A 12,870-nucleotide genomic window follows, 5' to 3' on the forward strand; every position below is an offset into this window, starting at 1 on the left:
CCATTCCCCCCAGGAGATCGGTCACCTGAGGGTCAGCGTGTGGGACCCGTCCCCCAGTGAAGGCCCCAGCGTGTGGGACCTGTACACTGAGATTTAGCGTGTGAGACCCATCCACCCTGAGGGTTAGCGTGTGGAACCCATCCCCAGCGTGTGGGACATGTCCCCCCGAGGGTTAGTGCTTGGGAACCCCCCCAGAGAGGGTCAGTGTGTGGGACCCGTCCTCCAATGAGGGTCAGCGTGTGGGACCCGTCACAAGGGTTAGCATGTGGGACTCGTCCCCCGAGAGTTATCGTGTGGGACCCGTTCCCCCGAGGAGACCCGTCCCCCCGAGGGTTTATGTGTGGGACCCGTCCCCCAGTAAGAGTCAGTGTGTGTGGGACCTGACCCTTCGAGGGTTAGCGTGGGTGACCAGCACCCCCCGATGGTTAGTGTGTGGGCCCCATCCCCCCGAGGGTTAGCGTGTGGGACCCGTTCCCCAGTGAGGGTCAGTACATGTGGGACCTGAACCCCCCGAGGGTTAGTGTGTGGGACCCGACCCCCCGAGGGTTAGCGTGTGGGACCCATTTCCCCCCAGGAGACCAGACCCCTGAGGGTTAGTGTGTGGGACCCGAACCCCATTGAGAGTCAGTGTGTGTGGGACCTGTCCCCCAGTGAGGGTCAGCGTATGGGACCCGTCACGAGTGTTAGCACGGGGGACTCGTCTCCCGAAAGTTAGCTTGTGGGACCCATCCACCCCGAGGGTTATCATGTGGGACCTGTTCCCCGAATGAGGGTCAGCGTGTTTGGGACTTGACCCCCTGAGGGTTTGCGTGTGGGACCCGCCCCCCCGAGGGTTAGCGTGTGGGACCCATTCCCCCCAGGAGACCAGTCCCCCCGAGGGTTATTGTGTGTGACCCGTCCACCAGTGAGAGTCAGTGTGCGTGCGACCTGTCCCCCAGTGAGTGTCAGTAAGTGCGGGACCTGACCCCCCCCGAGGGTTAGCGTGTGGGACCCATCCCCTCCGAGGATTAGCGTGTGGTAGCCATTCGCACGAGGGTTAGCTTGTGGGATCTGTCCCCCCAAGGGTTAGTGTGTGGGACCTGTCCCCCCGAGGGTTAATGTGTGGGAACTGTCCCCCAGTGAAGGTCAGCATGTGAGGGACCTGACCTCCCGAGGGTTAGCGTGTGGGGCCCTCCCCCGAGGGTTAGTGTGTGGGACCTGTTCCACAGTGAGGGTCAGCATGTGGAACTCGTCCCCTAGTGAGGGTCAGCGTGTGGGACTCGTACCCCGAGATTTAGCGTGTGGGACCCATCCCCTCCGAGGGTTAGCGTGTGAGACCCGTCCCCCATTGAGAGACAGTGTGTATGGGACATTACCCTCTGAGGGTTAGCATGGGGGACCCACCCCCCCGATGGTTAGTTTGTGGGCCCCATCGCCCCGAGGGTTAGCGTGTGGGACCCGTTCCCCAGTGAGTGTCAGTGTGTTTGGGACTTGACCCCTCGAGGGTTTGCATGTGGGACCTGCCCCACCAAGGGTTAGTGTGTGGGACCTGCCCCACCAGGGAGGGTAAGTAAATGTGGGACCCGTCCCCCCGAGGGTTAGTGCTTGGGACCCGTCCCCCAATGAGGGTCAGCGTGTTTGGGACTTGACCACCCGAGGGTTTGCGTGTGGGACCTGCCCCCCCGAGGGTTAGCGTGTGGGACACATTCCCCCCAGGAGACCAGTCCCCCTGAGGGTTAGTGTGTGGTACCCGTCCACCAAGGAGACCCGTCCCCTCGATGGTTAGTGCTTGGGACCCGTCCCCCAGTGAAGGTCAGCATGTGGGACCCGTTCTCCAGTGAGGGTCAGCATGTGGGACCCGTACCCTGAGATTTATCGTGTGGGACCCATCCACCCCGAGTGTTAGTGTGTGGGACCCGTCCCCAGCGTGTGGGACCGGTCTCCCCGAGGGTTAGTGCTTGGGTCCCGTCCCCGAGTGAGGGTCAGCGTGTGGGACCCGTCACGAGGGTTAGCATATGGGACTCGTCTCCCGAAAGTTAGCGTGTGGGACCCATCCACCCCGAGGGTTATCGTGTGGGACCCGTTCCCCCGAGGAGACCCGTCCCCCCGAGGGTTTGTGTGTGGGACCCGCTCCCCATTGAGAGTCAGTGTGTGTGGGACCTGACCCTCTGAGGGTTAGCGTGGGGGACCCGCTCCCCCCCCCGATGGTTAGTGTATGGACCCCATCCCCCCGTGGGTTAGTGCTGGGGATCCGTTCCCCAGTGTGGGTCAGTGTGTTTGTGACTTGACCCCCCCCCGAGGATTAGTGTGTGGGACCCGTTCCCCCCAGGAGACCCATCCCCCCGAGGGTTAGTGCTTGGGACCGGTTCCCCAGTGAGGGTCAGTGAGTTTGGGACTTGACACCCCCAAGGGTTTACGTGTGGGACCCACCCCCCTGAGGTTTAGTGTGTGGGACCTGCCCCCCAGTGAGGGTCAGTTAGTGTGGGACCTGTCTCCCGGTGAGGGTCAGTATGTGTGGGACCTGACCACCCCCCGAGGGTTAGTTTGTGGGATCCACCTCCCTGAGGGTTAGCGTGTGGGATCCGCCCCCCCCCCGAGGGTTAGCGTGTGGCACCCATTACCCCCAGGAGACCAGCACCCCCAAGGGTTAGTGTGTTGGATCCGTCCCCCAGTGAGAGTCAGTATGTGTGGGACATGACCCTCTGAGGGTTGCCATGGGGGACCCCCCCCCCCCCCCGACCCCACCCCGACGGTTAGTTTGTTAGTCCCATCCCCCGGAGGGTTAGTCTGTGAGACCCATTCCCCAGTGAGGGTCAGTGTGATTGGGACCTGACCCCCCGAGGGTTTGCGTGTGTGACCCGCCCCCCAAGAGTTAGTTGTGGGACCCGCCCCCAATGAGGGTCATTGTTTGTGGGACCCGTCCCCCGTGATAGTCAGTGTGTGTGGGAGCTGACCCTCTGAGGGTTGGCGTGGGGGACCCGTTACCCAGTGAGGGTCAGTATATTTGGGACCTGACTCCCCGAGGGTTAGCGAGTGGGACCCATTCCCCCCAGGAGATTGGTCACCTGAGGGTCAGTGTGTGGGACCCGTCCCCCAGTGAGGGCCAGCGTGTGGGACCTGTACACTGAGATTTAGCGAGTGAGACCCATACACCCCGAGGGTTAGCGTGTGGGTCCCATCCCCAGCGTGTGGGACACGTCCCCCCGAGGGTTAGTGCTTGGGACCCCCCCCCCAGAGAGGGTCAGTGTGTGGAACCCGTCCCCCAATGAGGGTCAGCGTGTGGGACCCGTCTCGAGGGTTAGCATGTGGGACTCGTCCCCCGAGAGTTATCGTGTGGGACCCGTTCCCCCGAGGAGACCCGTCCCCCCGAGGATTTGTGTGTGGGACCCGTCCCCCAGTAAGAGTCAATGTGTGTGGGACCTGACCCTTTGAGGGTTAGCGTGGGTGACCAGCCCCCCACCGATGGTTAGTGTGTGGGCCCCATCCCCCCGAGGGTTAACGTGTGGGACCCGTTCCTCAGTGAGAGTCAGTTTGTTTGGGAATAGACCCCCCGAGGGTTTGCATGTGGGACCCACCCACCCCCCGAGCGTTAGTGTGTGGGACCTGCCCCCCAGTGAGGGTCATTACATGTGGGACCTGACCCCCCGAGGGTTAGCGTGTGGGACCCGCCCCCCCAAGAGTTAGCGTGTGGGACCCATTTCCCCCCAGACCAGTCCCCCTGAGGCTTATTGTGTGGGACCCGAACCCCATTGAGAGTCAGTGTGTGTGGGACCTGTCCCCCAGTGAGGGTCAGTGTGTATGTCCTGACCCCTTGAGGGTTCGCTTGTGAGACACGTCCACCAGTGAGGGTCTGTGTGTGGGACCCATCCCCTGAAGGGTTAGTGTGTGAGACCCGCCCCCCGAGGGTTAGTGTGTGACACCCGTCCCCCCCGAGGGTCAGTGTGTGGGACCCATCCCCCAGTGAGGGTCAGTGTGTGTGGGACCTGCCCCCCCGAGGGTCAGCGTGTGGGTCCCGTCCCCCAGTGAGGGTGTGTGTGTGGGCCCTGACCCCCGGAAGGTTAGCTTGGAGACACGTCCCCCAGTGGTCAGTTTGTGGGACCGCCCCCCCCGAGGATTAGTGTGTGAGACCCGTCCCCCCAAGGGTTAGTGTGTGAGACCTGTTCTGCCCGAGGCTCAGTGTGTGGCACCTGTTCCCCAGTGATGATCAGTATGTGTGGGACCCATCCCCCACGAGGGTCAGCGTGTGGGACCCATCCTCCCGAGTGTTAGTGTGGGATCCGTCCCCCAGTGAGGGTCAGCGGGTGGGACACATCCCCCCGAGTTTAGTGGTTGGGACCCATCCCCCAGTGAGGGTCAGCGTGTTTGGAACTTGACCCCCCGAGAGTTTGCGTGTGTGACCCTCCCCCCAAAGAGTTAGTTGTGGGACCCGCCCCCAATGAGGGTCATTGTTTGTGGGACCCGTCCCCCAGTGAGGGTCAGTATATGTGGGACCTGACCCCCCGAAGGTTAGCGTGTGCGACCCGTCCCCCAAGAGTTAGCGTTCCGGACCCATCCACCCCGAGGATTAGTGTGTGGGACCCGTTTCCCCGAGGAGACCTGTCCCCCTGAGGGTTAGGATTGGGACCCGTACCTCGACATTTAGCATGTGGGATGCATCCATCCCGAGGATTAGCATGTGGGACCCGTATCCCCGAGGAGACCCGTCTCCTGTGGGTTAGTGTGTGGGACCCGTCCCCCATGATAGTCAGTGTGTGTGGGAGCTGACCCTCTGAGGGTTGGCGTGGGGTCCCGCCCCCCCCCCCCCCCCACCGAGGGTTAGTTTGTGGGTCCCATCCTCCTGAGGGTTAGTGTGTGGGACCCGTTACCCAGTGAGGGTCAGTATATTTGCGACCTGACCCCCCGAGGGTTAGCGTGTGGGACCTGCATCCCCGAGGGTTAGCGAGTGGGATCCATTCCCCCCAGGAGATCGGTCACCTGAGGGTCAGCGTGTGGGACCCGTCCCCCAGTGAAGGCCCCAGCGTGTGGGACCTGTACACTGAGATTTAGCGTGTGAGACCCATCCACCCCGAGGGTTAGCGTGTGGAACCCATCCCCAGCGTGTGGGACATGTCCCCCCGAGGGTTAGTGCTTGGGAACCCCCCCAGAGAGGGTCAGTGTGTGGGACCCGTCCTCCAATGAGGGTCAGCGTGTGGGACCCGTCACAAGGGTTAGCATGTGGGACTCGTCCCCCGAGAGTTATCGTGTGGGACCTGTTCCCCCGAGGAGACCCGTCCCCCCGAGGGTTTATGTGTGGGACCCGTCCCCCAGTAAGAGTCAGTGTGTGTGGGACCTGACCCTTCGAGGGTTAGCGTGGGTGACCAGCACCCCCCGATGGTTAGTGTGTGGGCCCCATCCCCCCGAGGGTTAGCGTGTGGGACCCGTTCCCCAGTGAGGGTCAGTACATGTGGGACCTGAACCCCCCGAGGGTTAGTGTGTGGGACCCGACCCCCCGAGGGTTAGCGTGTGGGACCCATTTCCCCCCAGGAGACCAGACCCCTGAGGGTTAGTGTGTGGGACCCGAACCCCATTGAGAGTCAGTGTGTGTGGGACCTGTCCCCCAGTGAGGGTCAGCGTATGGGACCCGTCACGAGTGTTAGCACGGGGGACTCGTCTCCCGAAAGTTAGCTTGTGGGACCCATCCACCCCGAGGGTTATCATGTGGGACCTGTTCCCCGAATGAGGGTCAGCGTGTTTGGGACTTGACCCCCTGAGGGTTTGCGTGTGGGACCCGCCCCCCCGAGGGTTAGCGTGTGGGACCCATTCCCCCCAGGAGACCAGTCCCCCCGAGGGTTATTGTGTGTGACCCGTCCACCAGTGAGAGTCAGTGTGCGTGCGACCTGTCCCCCAGTGAGTGTCAGTAAGTGCGGGACCTGACCCCCCCCGAGGGTTAGCGTGTGGGACCCATCCCCTCCGAGGATTAGCGTGTGGTAGCCATTCGCACGAGGGTTAGCTTGTGGGATCTGTCCCCCCAAGGGTTAGTGTGTGGGACCTGTCCCCCCGAGGGTTAATGTGTGGGAACTGTCCCCCAGTGAAGGTCAGCATGTGAGGGACCTGACCTCCCGAGGGTTAGCGTGTGGGGCCCTCCCCCGAGGGTTAGTGTGTGGGACCTGTTCCACAGTGAGGGTCAGCATGTGGAACTCGTCCCCTAGTGAGGGTCAGCGTGTGGGACTCGTACCCCGAGATTTAGCGTGTGGGACCCATCCCCTCCGAGGGTTAGCGTGTGAGACCCGTCCCCCATTGAGAGACAGTGTGTATGGGACATTACCCTCTGAGGGTTAGCATGGGGGACCCACCCCCCCGATGGTTAGTTTGTGGGCCCCATCGCCCCGAGGGTTAGCGTGTGGGACCCGTTCCCCAGTGAGTGTCAGTGTGTTTGGGACTTGACCCCTCGAGGGTTTGCATGTGGGACCTGCCCCACCAAGGGTTAGTGTGTGGGACCTGCCCCACCAGGGAGGGTAAGTAAATGTGGGACCCGTCCCCCCGAGGGTTAGTGCTTGGGACCCGTCCCCCAATGAGGGTCAGCGTGTTTGGGACTTGACCACCCGAGGGTTTGCGTGTGGGACCTGCCCCCCCGAGGGTTAGCGTGTGGGACACATTCCCCCCAGGAGACCAGTCCCCCTGAGGGTTAGTGTGTGGTACCCGTCCACCAAGGAGACCCGTCCCCTCGATGGTTAGTGCTTGGGACCCGTCCCCCAGTGAAGGTCAGCATGTGGGACCCGTTCTCCAGTGAGGGTCAGCATGTGGGACCCGTACCCTGAGATTTATCGTGTGGGACCCATCCACCCCGAGTGTTAGTGTGTGGGACCCGTCCCCAGCGTGTGGGACCGGTCTCCCCGAGGGTTAGTGCTTGGGTCCCGTCCCCGAGTGAGGGTCAGCGTGTGGGACCCGTCACGAGGGTTAGCATATGGGACTCGTCTCCCGAAAGTTAGCGTGTGGGACCCATCCACCCCGAGGGTTATCGTGTGGGACCCGTTCCCCCGAGGAGACCCGTCCCCCCGAGGGTTTGTGTGTGGGACCCGCTCCCCATTGAGAGTCAGTGTGTGTGGGACCTGACCCTCTGAGGGTTAGCGTGGGGGACCCGCTCCCCCCCCCGATGGTTAGTGTATGGACCCCATCCCCCCGTGGGTTAGTGCTGGGGATCCGTTCCCCAGTGTGGGTCAGTGTGTTTGTGACTTGACCCCCCCCCAAGGATTAGTGTGTGGGACCCGTTCCCCCCAGGAGACCCATCCCCCCGAGGGTTAGTGCTTGGGACCGGTTCCCCAGTGAGGGTCAGTGAGTTTGGGACTTGACACCCCCAAGGGTTTACGTGTGGGACCCACCCCCCTGAGGTTTAGTGTGTGGGACCTGCCCCCCAGTGAGGGTCAGTTAGTGTGGGACCTGTCTCCCGGTGAGGGTCAGTATGTGTGGGACCTGACCACCCCCCGAGGGTTAGTTTGTGGGATCCACCTCCCTGAGGGTTAGCGTGTGGGATCCGCCCCCCCCCGAGGGTTAGCGTGTGGCACCCATTACCCCCAGGAGACCAGCACCCCCAAGGGTTAGTGTGTTGGATCCGTCCCCCAGTGAGAGTCAGTGTGTGTGGGACATGACCCTCTGAGGGTTGCCATGGGGGACCCCCCCCCCCCCCGACCCCACCCCGACGGTTAGTTTGTTAGTCCCATCCCCCGGAGGGTTAGTCTGTGAGACCCATTCCCCAGTGAGGGTCAGTGTGATTGGGACCTGACCCCCCGAGGGTTTGCGTGTGTGACCCGCCCCCCAAGAGTTAGTTGTGGGACCCGCCCCCAATGAGGGTCATTGTTTGTGGGACCCGTCCCCCGTGATAGTCAGTGTGTGTGGGAGCTGACCCTCTGAGGGTTGGCGTGGGGGACCCGTTACCCAGTGAGGGTCAGTATATTTGGGACCTGACTCCCCGAGGGTTAGCGAGTGGGACCCATTCCCCCCAGGAGATTGGTCACCTGAGGGTCAGTGTGTGGGACCCGTCCCCCAGTGAGGGCCAGCGTGTGGGACCTGTACACTGAGATTTAGCGAGTGAGACCCATACACCCCGAGGGTTAGCGTGTGGGTCCCATCCCCAGCGTGTGGGACACGTCCCCCCGAGGGTTAGTGCTTGGGACCCCCCCCCCCAGAGAGGGTCAGTGTGTGGAACCCGTCCCCCAATGAGGGTCAGCGTGTGGGACCCGTCTCGAGGGTTAGCATGTGGGACTCGTCCCCCGAGAGTTATCGTGTGGGACCCGTTCCCCCGAGGAGACCCGTCCCCCCGAGGATTTGTGTGTGGGACCCGTCCCCCAGTAAGAGTCAGTGTGTGTGGGACCTGACCCTTTGAGGGTTAGCGTGGGTGACCAGCCCCCCACCGATGGTTAGTGTGTGGGCCCCATCCCCCCGAGGGTTAACGTGTGGGACCCGTTCCTCAGTGAGAGTCAGTTTGTTTGGGAATAGACCCCCCGAGGGTTTGCATGTGGGACCCACCCACCCCCCGAGCGTTAGTGTGTGGGACCTGCCCCCCAGTGAGGGTCATTACATGTGGGACCTGACCCCCCGAGGGTTAGCGTGTGGGACCCGCCCCCCCAAGAGTTAGCGTGTGGGACCCATTTCCCCCCAGACCAGTCCCCCTGAGGCTTATTGTGTGGGACCCGAACCCCATTGAGAGTCAGTGTGTGTGGGACCTGTCCCCCAGTGAGGGTCAGTGTGTATGTCCTGACCCCTTGAGGGTTCGCTTGTGAGACACGTCCACCAGTGAGGGTCTGTGTGTGGGACCCATCCCCTGAAGGGTTAGTGTGTGAGACCCGCCCCCCGAGGGTTAGTGTGTGACACCCGTCCCCCCCGAGGGTCAGTGTGTGGGACCCATCCCCCAGTGAGGGTCAGTGTGTGTGGGACCTGCCCCCCCGAGGGTCCCCCAGTGAGGGTGTGTGTGTGGGCCCTGACCCCCGGAAGGTTAGCTTGGAGACACGTCCCCCAGTGGTCAGTTTGTGGGACCGCCCCCCCCGAGGATTAGTGTGTGAGACCCGTCCCCCCAAGGGTTAGTGTGTGAGACCTGTTCTGCCCGAGGCTCAGTGTGTGGCACCTGTCCCCCAGTGAGGGTCAGTGTGTGTGGGACCAGCCCCCTTCAGGGTCAGCGTGTGGGAACCGCCCCCCCACCCCCGAGGGTCCCCGACTCTGGAGGGCCGGTTCCCTACCTATGCCGGCAGCGCCTCAGGAACCTCATGATCTTACGAGCCGCCTGGTCCTGCCGCTTGGTGAGGAACGATGCCCTGGAACAACACGAGGTCTTCAGTCCAGCCCGTATCCCCCCTCATTTCGCTGGCCCACCCCTCCCTCCCTCCACCTGCAGACGTCCCGCTGCAATGCAGCCACCAGTGGCCTCCCTACCCCCCTGCTTCACTCACTTCATCTGTTGGAGTGGCCCACCGCCGCGGTGGGCCTGCTTCAGCTTTTCATACTCCTTATAGCTGCGGTAACACTGCTGGATGAGTACTGCGGCTCGCCGGCTCTGCTGAAACCGCTTCTGCTCGTAGTAGCTGCGGAACTTGCTCTGGATCAGGATGGCAGCCTGGGTCATCTTCTTGTACAGGGCATACTGAAAAGAGAAACACACATTAGCCGCCAGTGCTCCATCCCACCTGCGTCCCTTGTAGCCACGAGGCAGCCTAGAATCCCATTGACCCACAGCTGAGAGTTGCGGTCAGGATCACAGCAGTTACGGAATTATGCTATTATTAATCTTTGTTATATTATATTTTAGAGAGGTAACTTGTGGGTGGGAAACACACACAAGGACACACACATACAGAGAGACACAGAACGCCATTTTGAAGAGACAGAGTGAATCCTATGACCAGCTGTAAACAGAGCCATAAAATTAGAGTTGATTATTCCATTGAAATACTGAAGACCATGAATGTTTACTCGGGAAGATATCTGGGCAAACAGAAAGCCATTTGCTTCATGAAGTGCTTTCAGGAGAAATGAAACTTGAAACAGAGCCTGTCATTATGTCATGTCATGTGATTATGACACAAGAAAGTATCTTTCATATGATCAACCAGTTTCATTGGAGGTCAGAAATGCAGTATCAGTCTGTGAGAAAGGTCTGCCATTGTGTTATCAAGGGAGGAACACAGGATCGGAAAAGATGGCCATGTCGACTGTCTTTCTTTGTTGAATGATAGCATTGCTACTGGGGCCATGGTAATGGTCATTTCGTTAAAAACCCTTGCCTGGGTTTGTGAAATCAAGTTCCATAACCTCCGTGGAAGAGAGAGGAACTGTGAAAAAAAATTCATTCGTATGAAGAAACATTTCTCTGAAAGCAACTCTACAAGAACCTGTGAGTTTTGAGAAGTCTGACAACTTAGGGCCTCACCTGCTTCATAATTACTTTAAAGAACCCGAGTTTCAACACAAAAGATTTCTGAGAGGGATCTTTGAAATTGACTTTTCAGGATCATGCCTGAACTGTAGTGGTTAGGGATACACCATATGCACACACAAATGTATATATTTGTGCATAGTTAGTTTAAATGTAGCATTAAGTGAAAAATATATTATTATTAGTTTAAATAAACATTGTTTTGAAGATACCATTGTCTTAATGAATTTCTATTTCTGCTGATCTATGTCATAACAACTGTCCTCTTCTGTACACCTCAATGTGACTGTGCACCCATTCCTGATGGACTGGTTACTCCAACCTTGCATCAACTCCCTTCTTACCTATCTCCTTACAGATCCTACCTCCCTCAACCCCCAAAGACCAAGACACCGTTTCTGAACCAGATAACCTCCCCGTCTCCCTCAATGCCCAACGACCAACACACCTCGTCCAAACCAGATAGAGAACCTCCATGTCTCCCTCAACACCCAATGACCAACACAGCTCGTCCCAACCAGATAACCTCCCCATCTCCCTCACTGCCCCAATGACCAACACACCTTGTCCAAACCACCTATCCTCAGTGGAAAAAGCCTATACTCCTCTGAACCCCTCATAATTTTGTATAGCTGTCAAATTTCCCCTCAATCTTCTATATTCCAGGAGTAAAGTCCTAACCTGTTTAACCTTTCCCTGTAACTCAGTTCCTGAAATCTGGGCAACATCCTTGTAAATCTTCTCTGCCCTCTTTCTATCTCATTGATACCTTTCCTGTAGTTCGGTGACCAAAACTGTACACAATGCTCCAAATTTGGCCTCACCAATGTCATACACAACTTTACCATAACATCCCAACTCCTAGCCTCTGATTTATGAAGATCAAGATGCCAAGAGCTCCCTTCACGACCCTGTCGACCTGTGATGCCACTTTCAGGGAATTCTGTATAGGTATTCCCAGATCCCTCTGTTCGACCGCACTCCTCAGTAGATGTCACTTGCAGATTCACAGGCGTGGCTTCACTCGGAACATGTGTTTGGGGGCCAGAATAGTGGGGAGGGAGGAGGTGTGGGTGCAAGTGGAGCATCTCCTGCGATCACAGGGGTAGGGTGGAGAGGGATGGGTGGGTGAAGGAGGGGGTCACAGAGAGAGCGGTCCCTGCAGAAAGTGGACCATTTACTGTGCATGTCCTTCCAAAATGCAACACCTCACACTTGTCTGTATTAATCTCCATCTGCCATTTTCTGGCCAGTCCAGATCTCTCTGCAAGCTTTGAAAACCTTCCTCGATATCCCCAACGCTTCCAATTTTAGCTTCATCTGCAATTCCTCTGGACGTTGCATGACCTACTGAGTTTCCACAGCACCCGTGAACTGCACTGGACCCCGGCGGCTGCAGATTTTGTTTTTACCTGCTGCTTTGATTTTTATTCCATTATCTGGAATTCACGTGTGGGCTGACCTGCCTGTCTAGCACACACAACAAAGCTTTTTACTCAGTATACAGGACAATAAACAGATCTGGTGGCTGTTGTGCCTCATGGACCCCCGGGAACCATTCACACAGACAGGGTGACTGGAGGATCTGTGGTGTCCGGGACAGGAGACTTCACCCATACATACAGAGCGAGTTAACCTTCAACTTGTTTTACCTTCAGTGCTATCCAGGTTAGCTAGTAAAACGAAAAGAACAGGGTTAATGGCAGCCAGGCAGCAAGCAGCAGAGCATGGGGTGAAACATGGAAGTCTACAGAAGCTCTGATTGTGGTAAAAACACAGAAAAACCTGGAAGAACTCAGCTGGTCTCGCAGCGTCCACAGGAGGTCCAGATATACTACTGATGTTTCGTCCTGAGCCCTTCTTCAGGGTGTGAGCAGAAAACAGGCAGGCGTCCGAATTAAAGACCTGTTTCAATTCCCTGTCCCATTCTAAGGGGATTCGGTATAACCCCTAAGACTCGCGTAAACTTCTCCAGGTGTACCCGTGGGGAGCATCCTGGCTGGAGGCGCCAACTCTCAGGAGAAGAATAAACTCCAGAGGGTCTTTAACTCAGCCTGTGACATCATGGGCCCCAGACTTCACTCCATCGAGGCACATGAGGCAGTGTCTTAAAAAAGCAGCGACTATCCTCAAGGACGCCCATCACCGAGGCCATGCCCTCTTCACTCTGCCACCATCGGGGAAGAGGTCCAGGAGCCTGAAGACAAGCACAAGGACAGCTTCTTCCCGATGCCATCAGATTCCTGAATGATCAATGAACCACAGACACTGCCGTACTTTTCGTGTACTGTTATTTTTTATGGTAATGTTGTAAGATGATTATAATGTGAATGTTTGCTCTGTGACGCTCCCACAAAACACCGAATTTTATGACTCGGTCATGTCAATAAATTCTGATTCTGACTGACTGATTCCCTTGCCGACATGTCTGCCCATGGTCTCGTGCACGACCAGTTTGAGACCACCTGCAAATTGGACAAACAACACCT

At 58.4% G+C, this 12,870-nt stretch overlaps 1 protein-coding gene across 4 annotated transcripts in view; it reads right to left on the minus strand.

Moving 5' to 3' along the window:
• Window positions 1-12,870, minus strand: part of LOC138754865 (calmodulin-binding transcription activator 2-like) — an 81,716-nt gene that overhangs the window by 18,288 nt on the left and 50,558 nt on the right. For all 4 annotated transcript variants that reach the window (XM_069919781.1, XM_069919780.1, XM_069919779.1 and 1 more), the window contains 2 exons: window positions 9,399-9,589; window positions 9,189-9,263 (listed from right to left, as the gene is read on the minus strand). In XM_069919781.1, coding sequence (XP_069775882.1) covers window positions 9,189-9,263; window positions 9,399-9,589 — 266 coding nt within the window. The remainder of the gene's footprint in view (window positions 1-9,188; window positions 9,264-9,398; window positions 9,590-12,870) is intronic.

The sequence above is a fragment of the Narcine bancroftii genome, chromosome 2, assembly GCF_036971445.1.
Source record: "Narcine bancroftii isolate sNarBan1 chromosome 2, sNarBan1.hap1, whole genome shotgun sequence".
Classification (NCBI taxonomy): domain Eukaryota; kingdom Metazoa; phylum Chordata; class Chondrichthyes; order Torpediniformes; family Narcinidae; genus Narcine; species Narcine bancroftii.